Source organism: Leptonychotes weddellii, chromosome 5 (genome assembly GCF_054177405.1).
Source record: "Leptonychotes weddellii isolate Sample4059 chromosome 5, ASM5417740v2, whole genome shotgun sequence".
Lineage (NCBI taxonomy): Eukaryota > Metazoa > Chordata > Mammalia > Carnivora > Phocidae > Leptonychotes > Leptonychotes weddellii.
Window position 1 is genome coordinate 24,093,298 of NC_138373.1, and position 11,480 is coordinate 24,104,777.

Here is an 11,480-nt window from a genome sequence, read left to right on the forward strand (position 1 = left end):
AAAAGGAGAGGACCAAGGCTGTGGTGAATTTACGGCTATGTCATGTAAGAGGGAAGGCTGTTTGTATACACACCTAGAGATAAGAAATCAAAAATAATTTCCAGAGTATCTGTTAGAGAAGTCCCCCAGCCTCGTCCACCACCACCCCCGCCCCACGCCGTGCTCAAATCACCGCGGAGCACGAGCCTTACTTGATCGTCACAGTGACATCCATCATTTTGTCAGTGGTGATAGTTCCAAGGACATGGTGGCGAATGGCTGTCAACGTCAAGATACTAGGTGATGACCTATAAATTAAAGTGGGAAAAAAAACACCAACAACATCACCCAGTTGTTCTTAAAGGATCACAAACACACCCTTTATGGGCAACCGTTCTGACCCTGAAATATACTACATGAAACTGCTCTAAGTTTGGGGTGAGCTAACTCCTGACGTACCTATCAGTGTTTTAAAGAACCGGGGGCGCCTGGGTGGCTCAGTTGGTTAAGCACTGCCTTCAGCTCAGGTCATGATCCTGGAGTCCCGGGATCGAGTCCCGCATCGGGCTCCCTGCTTGGCGGGGAGTCTGCTTCTCCCTCTGACCCTCCCCCTTCCCATGCTCTGTCTCTCTATCTCATTCTCTCTCTCAAATAAATAAATAATAAAAAAAAAAAAAATCTTTAAAAAATCAACTAATTTTCCGCTCCAAAACTTGACACCTCCAATTCCTGGTGAAACCCTCAAGCGTGTGTAAAAAATGTAAAAATGGGAGGCTGGAGTTTGAGAACTCCCACCACTGAGGGCTGGAAGATTTAACCAAAATGATATTTACACCACTTGAAAACCTCAGCCTTCCATCTTGGGTTACAGAATTCTGGGGAAAGATCCCAGCTCCATTTCCTCAATAATTTATCCAAGTGCTGGGGTGCCTGGGTGGCTCAGTCGGTTAAGTGCCCGACTCTTGATTTCAGCTCAGGGTCGTGAGATCGAGCCCCGTGTCGGGCTCCGCGCTGGGCACGGAGTCTGCTTAGGATTCTCTCTCTCTCCCACTGCCCCTCCCCACCCTCCACTCACGCTCTCACTCTCTTTCTAATAATAATAATAATGTATCCAAGTGTCTTAAAATCCCTACATGGAAATTCTTTTTTATACCTAACTTTACCTCTTCCACAAAAAAACTTTCCTTTGTTTATCAGAAATAACTGAAGAAGAGGTGTGTGCCCACTCTACTCCAGAGGAGGCTCACACACACCACGGGGCGGTGAACACCCAGCTTACGTGTCATAGGTGTAGAACGCTTGCTCAAACCGGTGGCAGGAGCGAGGGGTCACCTTGTACACACCTGCGGCCAGGAAATCAAAAGTCATTTTCAGAGGAGGGTTTCTACCACACTGAGCACTTCCAGCACTGAAAATCTACAGGCAGTGCCTCTCACTTGAACACACACACAGAGCAGATGTGCAATAATGGAACCCAAGATGCCTTTTCCGCTGCCTATGGCAGCTTCTTCCCAACAACCCGGTCCATTTCATGGCCCCTCACAAGCTCAGGATTTCATTTTCCGTAACTGAACAACTCACACTAGTTTCATCTGCACAGATCAAGCTAACAGGGACGTGCACACGAAGAACAGGAAGTACATTGCTACCACAAATGAGACCGAGAATTTTCCACTTAACAGATTCTATTAAAGATCCAAAAGATAACCACAGCCTGACCTCCTTCCTAGAAATATTCCTAAAACGGAGCACGGAGCAGAGGAAGGCCCCAAAATTTATGGAACGATTGCAGAGGACACTTTTATGCCACAAGCCTACATAAGGTAACGATTATGCGCCTAAGTCGTCTGCTGGAGGAATACAGTCAGTTTCAGGAAGGAGTGAAGCCTAATGATTTATTCCCCCAAACGGTCACTAACCCACCTTTTGGCCATGATTCCTACAAAAACCTGAAATGAGTTTTTGGTTTTTTTTTTAAAGATTTTATTTATTTATTTGAGAGAGAGAATGAGAGACAGAGAGCACGAGAGGGAAGCAGGTCAGAGGGAGAAGCAGACCCCCCGCTGAGCAGGGAGCCCGACGTGGGACTCAATCCCGGGACTCCAGGATCATGACCTGAGCCGAAGGCAGTCGCTTAACCAACTGAGCCACCCAGGCGCCCCCTGAAATGAGTTCTAACTATCTCTGCTGTTTTCAGCCCACCGAGGAAGCCCTTATGCAATTACTGGCAGGCAAAAGACTTGGGCTTCTCCGTTCACTTTGTTCTTTCATCCTACAAATGTTGACAGAGCACCAGCACCCACTACAGGCCAGTTATCGTGCTGGGAACAGCTACACGGTGCGGAAGAGTGTGTATTCTATCTCGAGAACCAAGAGAAGTCACTGAATTATTCACCAGGAAAATGCAAAATAAAACCACCATGAGTTGCCACTTTACGCCCACCGGGATGGCTAAAATCAAAAAGACTATAACGGATGTTGTGAGGAACGGGAACCCTTGTGCGCTGCTGGTGGGGACATCCACGGGCACACACGGCCCCTTCAGAAAACTGTTGGGCAGTTTCTTAAAAAATGACACATAAATTTACCCTATGACCCAGCAGCTCCATTCCTGGGTATCTAACCCAAAAGAAATGAAAACAAATGTCCACACACAGACTTGGATGCAAACGTTCACAGCAACATTATTTGTAAGAGCCAAAAACCGGGAAATGTCCACCAACCGGTAAGTGGACACACAAAATACTATCTATCCACATGAGCGTATTCAGTAACGACAAGGAACAGACCACTAATACCTACCCCAACATGAACTTCAAAACATTATGAGAAATTTCAAAAATGTGCTAAAGGAGACAGACAAAATACCACTATAGTAGGATTTCACGTATATGAAATGTCCAAAAAAGGCCAATCCATAGAGACAGAAAATAGATTAGTGGCTGCCTGGGGCTGGGAGCAGAGATTCACTGTAAACATGCATGAAGAATATCACCAGGGGGATGAAAATGCTCTAAACCAGATTATGGTTATGGTCGCATAAATTGTGTAGGTTTACTAAAAATCCCTGTATGTTGTAAATGGGTGAATTTTATGGTCTGCAAACTGCACCTCAACAAAGTTGTTCCAAGGGGAGAGAAGCCACTGAAGGATTTTAAGCAAGGGGGCAGATGGTCCAATTTTTATCTTCAAAAGATCACTTTTAAGGAGAGGTCACTGGCCCGTGGTATAGTATTTTTCAAGGGGAATGGGCCCAGACGTCTCTACCCAATTCAAACCCGGAGACCAGGAACGCTCTCCAGCCCCTCCCCTCCCCCCCACCCCCCCACCCCCCGCTCTAATTCTCTGGGTCGAAACACCACTCCCTCCAGCGGAAAGAGACAGAAAAACCAGCGTACGCTAACCACAACTGAAATTGATAGCCTGACGCAAAGAGAATCCAGGGATGAAAAAAGGCCTTTACCACAATCCTCGGTGCCTTTCCATTCTCTAACTCAGAGCCCATCAATCCTTCCAGACTCACCAGGCTTGGACAGGCAGAATCGGTTGACTCCTTTGGAGAGGTTATAAATCCCCACGTTCTCAGGTCCATTTCCATCCTGATAAAATTCCTAAGGGACCAAAGCCAATACAATGACTTACTAGGGGAGACGGAGACACCAAGATGATTAATAATATTTCTGTTTCTGAACCAGTCATGTGTTTTACCCATTAATCATCTGAGCAGTTGGGTGCCACAGGAAAATTAAAAACCTTCAAAAACTTCCCACAAAAACATGCTCTTTTTCATTCAGTCAACTAATATTTATTGAGCACCTGCTATGACAGACCCAGGGCTGGGCCCTGGTGGCTGACGTGGCTCCTGCACTCAGGGGGCTTACGTTCTAATATAGGAAGACAGAAAATCAATGTGGTCAACAAAGAAATGAGATTTCAGCTAATAAGTAACAGTGCAGTGGGCCGAACAGCCAAGGAGGCAGGACAGAGTGGGAGCGTGGCAGGAGCATCTCGGCTGGCCCGGCTCAGGGCAGGACCTCTCCTGAGTAGACAACACTGGGACTGCAGCCTGAATGATGAGAGAAAACCAAGCACACGCACCGCCGGGAAAGATGACTGAGGGAAGCGCATGTGCGAAGGCCCAGAGGAGCGAACGAGCCTGGTGTGGAGATGAAGAGAAGGCTGGTGTGCCGGGGCCCAGGCAGCAAGGTGGAGAGAGCAGTAGGAGGCTGGGGGGGAGGAGAGGGCTTTGCTGGCCACTGTTCTGGAATGGGGATCTCGTCCGAAGGGAAACAGAAACCCGCTGAACAGCTGAAGGAAAGGAACAATCTCCTAAATGTCTACCACTTACTCTCAACTGGGTACCAACTAACCCATCTCCTGGAACCACATGGCTTGTGCAGTATTTGTCATGAAGCAGTTAGGGCAGTCGACTGGCACTGGAAACAGGCTGCCAGCCCTCCAAAGGTCTAACATGAGCGGTGGCTTAACTGCCGCTTGCCTCAGTTTCTCCACCGGAACCTGACAATGACATCTGCCATCACCGGAAGCCAAAAAGTTCTACAAAACTCATGAATGGACCAAGACAGGCCACACACCTGTTCTCTTTCCTGAAACGCAAGGGGCACACTGCCTGTCAGGGAGATTCCATCAACAAGACAGTAAGATCCGAGCCGCTCTGTCCTCTGCCCCGGAATAAATATACCAGAGAAAGTGACTCAGCGGCACCTATTAATAATAATAGCAGTGTTCACCGGGGAAACCAAGTACAGAAGAGGTTTCCTTAAGCTTCACTACAACCCCGAGAAGTGGGAATTATGATCCCAGGGCTACAAAAAACCAATGTGCTCCACACGACAGCTGTCCCAAGTCACTCATCAAAGTTAGAATTTCATGCGGGGCCAGGACAAGAAAATCTCCCAAAGGCATCTTTCCACTAAGCGGTTTTAAAAAGCTCCCTGTGCTTTCCTGAATCGGGGGATGAGTGGAGGGCAGAGAAGGATATTTGACTTAACGATAGTTAAAATCTTCTTGGCATGCTAGCACCTTCCCGCTTTCCAAATAAGAGAACCCACACGAGGCAGGCATACCAGAGTGATTGCGTGAGAAAGGGAACATCGCAGCATGTAGCCCGTCTGCCTAAACTCAATCGTTGACACGTCGTCCTCCAGAACCTCCACCTCCAGACTCTTGTTTTTCCAGCACCAATCTTCATGCATGATGCTAACTGGAAAAGCCACAATTACAGACACACATGGGCACAGAGCACATCACCTCCCTGAGTAAAAATTACAAGGACTTAATTATTTTTAACGTGTATGCGCATATATGTGCACGCACACACACACGTAACTAACGCTCAGGACAAGTAAGTACTAAAGAGAAAAATGAAACCCATGCTCATTAACATCAGCAAGAAAGAAATTCGGTGGCGTCTCAACAGCACGCTCACAAGTAAGATATTTAAGGGGCAGCAAACTTTTCCTGTAAAAGGTCAGAGAGTAAATATTTCCAACTCTGCAGGTTGTGCAAATATTCAACTCTGCCTTCGTAGCACATAAGCAGCTGTCGTAGCTTATAATACATAAGCAAATGGGTGTGGCTGTGTGTGAATAAAACTTTATTTATAAACACAGGCAGTTGGGCCCCCTGCCATCGTTTGCCAACACCTGATAGAACAGAAAATATAACTTCCCAGATAAAACAACCTACTTTATAAGCTATTCACTGCCAAGAGGCTCTAAACTGAGCCTTGAAAAAGCAGAAATACAGCCAACGGGTGGCTTCTCGAGAACAGCAGGGAAAAGGGAAGCAACACTGGCCAGCACCTACTGCTTCCAGACGCTGTACAAACTGCATTTCATTTGGTTTTGCACTCTCCAGAGAGGCCGTAACACTCCTATTTGAGAAGACGAAACAGAGTCTCAGGGACATCACACAGCTACTAAGGGGGAGGACACGTCAGTGCCATTTCATGCTCTCTATTCGGGCACTTAGACATAAAATGGCACGAATGAGGGCACCCTCCCCAAACAGCAGACGTGCGTGGGTTGTCCTGACAAGGTGGCAGTGAGGGCAGGAACAGCCATTCCTCCATTATCCCCCACTGCTAAATAACGCACGTTCAAGGTCAAGGGGCAAGGAAGACGAGTAAAAGGTATGCAGGTGCGGTGCAATTCGAGAGCTGGGTTTGGGAAAGTTCTGAAAGACAGGAAGTACGTGAGAGCCGCGAGATGCCGCCTCTGGGTCTTACTTTTGTATTTTCCGGGGAGCACGTTGTCAAAGGTGAACGTCATTGAGTTGACCTTGCCGGAGAGCTGGAGGCTCCGCTTCTCACCCTGGCGGCTCACGGACTGCAGCGTCACCAGCAGGTCGCCGCAGGTGTCTGCAGAGCGGAGACAGGAGGGCCTCGGATGGCTGCCCTCGCCAGCCACAGCCCAGCCTCGAACCCTCCACCCCGGGGTGCTGCTTTCCACCGCTTATGTCCCGAAGGGCAGTGACAGCAGGCTTCCTTTCCAGCCAACATGCATCTGCTCGGCCCTAAAACGCCTCCCCTGTGCAGGTCATCAGTGCCAGACAACGGAGCCACCGATGGTGAAAGCTACCCCATCATCTGCTGCACAGCCCCGTGCGAGCACAGAAGACAGGAGAGGGAAAACAGTATTTCAGAGTGCCTGCTAAGTCAGATGGAAGGTGAAATGGGGGAAGGAGTATTTATGGAGCACCAGAAGCCAGAGAAAAAGAGAGAAAGAGGACAGAACTTCACTGAATGCCCACTTCATTCCAGGCGCAGAACTGGGTCCTCTGTCATCGTAATAATATTACTCATAAGAGCAAAGATTTACATGGCTCTTGCTGTGTTCCAGGTCCTCACACAGGCTATACACCCGCTAATTCCTTTGATCCTCACAACCACCCTTCGAGGCAGGTACTGTCGTTACCTGCATAGTACAGACGAGAGACTCAAAGCACAGAGAGGTTAAGTAACTTGCTCCACGTCACACAGCGAGGGTGCAAGCTCATGCAGTCTGATCTCAGACTCTATGTTCTTAACATCTGTGCCACGCTGCCTGACCTGACCGTGTTAAAGCCTCACTAAGACCTTCTGAGAGCCGTAGTATTCCCATTCTACAGAAGAGAAAACTGAGGCTGAGCTTACTGTCTCACAGCTGGAAAGTGACCGAGCTGGGAAAACAGCCACCTATTGTTCTTTTAGGAGCCAAAGCAAAAATACTGCAAGGGAGGGACACCTGGGTGGCTCAATTGGTTAAGTGTCTGCCTTCGGCTCAAGTCACGATCCCAGGGTCCTGGGATCGAGCCCCACATAAGGCTCTCTGCTCAGCAGGGAGTCTGCTTCTCCCTCTCCCTCTGCCTGCTGCTCCCCCTGCTGTGCTCTCTTGCTCTCTCTCTCTGGCAAATAAATAAATAAAATCTTAAAAAGAAAAAAATACTGCAAAGGAAACATTTCTAGTGACTTGCCGTGTGGCGCTTACTCAGAAAGAACCGTACGCAATACGGATTTGAAAACCACTTCCAGGCGCGGTTTTGGCATTCACCTTGAACACCACCCGACATGGAAAAGCTCACCAAAATTCCACTTCCAAGAAACTATCTATTTTCGCTTTCACCTGACACCTTACCCAAACAAGAGACTTTCCCAGAAACTGATGCCAAGAACTGCACAAAGGCCACATCCATCACAGGCCTATCGGTCACAGCAAGGGGGAACGTCTGCGGCTTCAAGGTCAGCCCTGCTCTGGTCTCCGCCTCAGGAACCATCACCTGCAGGGTAGGGACACACAGGACGTCAGTGTCTGCGTCAAGGCCGCAGCTCCCCCTGCCTACAGGGCACCAGAACATTCACCTGGGCCCAAGGCTAAATATTGGACAGAGGTTCACTTCTAGGCCTAGTTTTATAATCACAACAAATCCTCAAACAGGCCATGGGAAGAAAACGTGTTTCTCGAACTAGCCTTCAGTCCTGCCGCAAAGCACACGAAAGTCTATCTGGCATAACCCCACAGAGGCACATGGATGTCATCGGTCACCTGTACCCTGGGTGGAAACCACACTAAGCCCCAGAAACTTCTCCTGGCTGAGGTCACTCACGACGTAAGCTATGAACCTGTCAACGCTATGTGGATGTCCCCCCTGGCTGACTCAGGCCACTTTCTTCTTCTTTTTCTTCTGTGTCCTTTCTTAGGCTAAGAAGAGGGACTGGGGAAGAGGACAGAGGTCACCTATGTCCTCCCTAGTAAAGATTACACCCCAAAGTTGCCCTTCCTTGGAAAAGTCCCTTATACTTTGAAAGGGCTTCCAAAGGCTTGTCAGCATGGCCAACTTCACAAGAGCTGGCTGCCTGGTAAAGAGCTATGAGCTCACACACCGCACTGTTGGGTGGAAGCAGGGAAACCAATCTCCTTGCACCCCATCTCCTCATGGGGGGATCCCACCTGCTCTAGAGGAGAGCACAGTCTCAGGGGGGCCCTTCCCAGCCCTCTCCATCCCCTCACCTGCCCTTCGTCAGGGAGGAAGAGCAGCTGACTGGACATGTGGGGGCCTGAGCTCCCCTGAGTCACAGTCTTCCCTGTGGGCAGGGCCCTGTCACTGAGGCACAGTGGGCTGACCTCTGGCTCTCTCCTCTCTTGCCTGCCACCCCCACCTGTGCTCAGGCCTTCACCCTCACGGTGAGACCACAGGTACAGGGTCCCCCCAGCTTCTCCGCCTGCCTCAATGGAGAAGTCAGATGGTGTTAGACCAGCCATCTTCAATTCAGGGCGAGGTGGAGAAACACCAGCTCTACCCTGGCCTCGGGCACCAAAAGCCATGCACTGTGGGCTTGCCATTAACAAAGGGTTAATTTGGGGACTTATGGATAGTCTATAGTAGCCAGAAGCCTGAGAAGGTGCAGGTGTGATTGGCAGCCTAGAGCAAACTCCTAATAAACATCGGGCCTGGGAAAAAAAGAGGTCTGTGTATCATTTCCAAACTGGGTGCCCGTCTGCTCTACGGTGACATGCAGGAATCTAAAGACCTCAAAATAAGAAACTGGGAGTAGAAATGCTCTGTCACCCCAATCTGGCTAATAATAACCCTTTAAAAAATCATTGCCTCTTTTTTCAAATATCTTAAATAGAACAAAACTCATCATACCTGGACTTTGTAAGTCCCTGGTTTTGCTTTAAAACAAAATGATCCATGAGCATCCGTCTCCACGGTGACCAAAGACTTGTCCTTGTCTTGAGATGACAGGACAACTTTGTATTTACTCATCTGCTTGACGGTGTCAGGGAAGCGAATGATTGATATCTGGCCACAGACACTGAACCTGCAACAAGGGGCCCATTCATTCCAGCGTGAGAACTCAATTACCACAGGAAAGGCACTTACCAACCCAAACAACGCATCCCTCTTCCTGCCCCGGTCCTGGGACTAGTTTAACCCTGATGAAGAGGTCGAAAAGCAACCCAAATGACTCCAGCTTCAAAAAGCAACCTTTGGAAGGAAGATTGAACCTCTCTCTGTATAAGGGACAAGGCACAGCGGAGGCCCACGGAGAGATGGTTTGTGTGTTCCGGGTGACATCCGCAATGCCCCAGCTGCAGAAGCAATTTTCAGAAAAATCTGTCGATGATAAAAATGCTTCAGGTAAATTGGATCGTTGATGGTGCAGCAGAAGCCTTTAAGCAGCCTAAAAACCCGTGTCAAAGACACCTTCCTTGCCTGTGATTATATGTAATTCGTGGATAAAAGCAATCAGGAAGACGGAAACAGAAAAGGTAATTAAGTTTAAAATAATTACAAAGCCAAAACTGAACTCCTTACGAGCGAGGAGCCACAGAAGCGACCTATACTGAGAGGCCCCATTCAGGTAATGACTCGGGTCGGAGGCTCTCGATGAGCAGTGTGCACGCTGTTCCAAAGGGCACACGGAGCAGCACGTGAGAGGCGCATCCCCAAGCTGGGAAAAGGCAACAGAGACCGTCAGCCTCAAGTGACGTTCTTCACTTCTGAGCTCCGGACTTGTTAAAGTGTAATAAGGCACCACGGATGGAGGCCGTCAATGCATCCTCAGCTGATGAAAGGTTGTATTTTCCAATCTTAAAGAATCATTCTGGATAAAAATCAGTTGTTTCTTGTGACAGAAAGATGATAAGGAAAGGAGGCTTCGATGTGGGATAATTAGGGGGTACTCTCGACGCTGGAACACCCACCCTGCTGCAAATAAAAAGGGGTGGGAGACTGTGTGTGTGAAATCTGAGAATGAGGACAAGCCAGTCATCTCTTTGGAGCGAAGTGACTAGCCCGCCACCATGAGCTCAGAATCCTGAGCAGGGGGCAAGGAACGAGGGCCCACGTGCCCAGGCCAGCCAGCCACCTGTTTCTGTATGGACTGTGAGCTAGGAATGCTATTCCTACTTTTACTTCCACCTTTTTTTTTTTTTTTTGGAAAGAGGTAGGTTGGCAGAGGGAGAGAGAGAATCTTAAGCAGACTCCCTGCTCAGTGATGAGACTGATGCAAGGCTCGATCTCATGCCCCTGAGATCACAACCTGGGCCAAAATCAAGAGTCAGATGCTCAACCAAATGAGCCACCCAGGCACCCCTAATTCCATACTTCTCAAGGGTTAAGAGGGACAGAAAATCAAAGATTAATAATATCCTGACACATAAAAACCATATGAAATTCACATCTCAGGATTCTAAATAGATTAATGGGAACACAGCCGTGCCCATCCGTTTATGACTTGGCTGTGCTGGGTTTTGTCACAGAGGCCGTATGGCCCGTGGGAAGCCTACAATATTTATTCTCAAGCCCTCTACAGAGAAAGTGTGCAGGCCTCTGATCTAGATTTGAAGGCACACATTTTGGTTCTCACTTCCCCCTTTCTGGGCACTTTCAGAGTAAAAGAACAGAAAGGGAATAGTGATGAGTTATCCTTAAGAACCTTTCATATTCTCTCTTGATCTGTATACATATCACAGGGAATGTCACCTTATTTGTCCCACGCTGAACCTCTCTGCTTCTCTAATATTTTAACCATCCGGCCTATTTTAGCTCATATTCTCAAAGAGAAGTGTCCAGCTACCCCAAACCTCGAATGTATATTGGTTTTAGTTTAAAAAAACTAAACTAAAAAGCCGGCAGGACAGTGTTTTGTTATGCTGAATCCCTTAAAAAGTGATTTGTGTCAACAAATTCCTCCATCGGGGTTTAATACATTTATGGATGGAAATTCCTAATTCTGGTGTATTGCGAGATTATTCTCATAACCATTTGGACAGAAGTCAAAGCATTTCCTTCTCAAATAAATGGGGAATTTTTTTTTAAGAAAGAAATATGAGCAGGACTGTTGAATCTCAGATCTGTACCTCTGAAACAAATAATGCAAGATATGTTAAGAAAAAAAAAAGAAGAAGAAGAAGGTAGCGGGAGGGGAGGAATGAAGCGGGGGAAATCGGAGGGGTAGACGAACCATGAGAGAAGATGGACTCTGAAAAACA

At 48.1% G+C, this 11,480-nt stretch overlaps 1 protein-coding gene across 4 annotated transcripts in view; it reads right to left on the reverse strand.

The window, feature by feature from the left end:
* LOC102725759 (BOS complex subunit NOMO1) overlaps positions 1 to 11,480 on the reverse strand; it is a 66,218-nt gene that overhangs the window by 35,637 nt on the left and 19,101 nt on the right. For all 4 annotated transcript variants that reach the window (XM_081819947.1, XM_081819946.1, XM_081819945.1 and 1 more), the window contains exons 12-18: positions 9,130 to 9,304; positions 7,617 to 7,758; positions 6,230 to 6,361; positions 5,067 to 5,203; positions 3,503 to 3,590; positions 1,259 to 1,322; positions 192 to 287 (exon numbers count right to left, since the gene is read on the reverse strand). In XM_081819947.1, the coding sequence (XP_081676073.1) occupies positions 192 to 287; positions 1,259 to 1,322; positions 3,503 to 3,590; positions 5,067 to 5,203; positions 6,230 to 6,361; positions 7,617 to 7,758; positions 9,130 to 9,304 (834 nt within the window). The remainder of the gene's footprint in view (positions 1 to 191; positions 288 to 1,258; positions 1,323 to 3,502; positions 3,591 to 5,066; positions 5,204 to 6,229; positions 6,362 to 7,616; positions 7,759 to 9,129; positions 9,305 to 11,480) is intronic.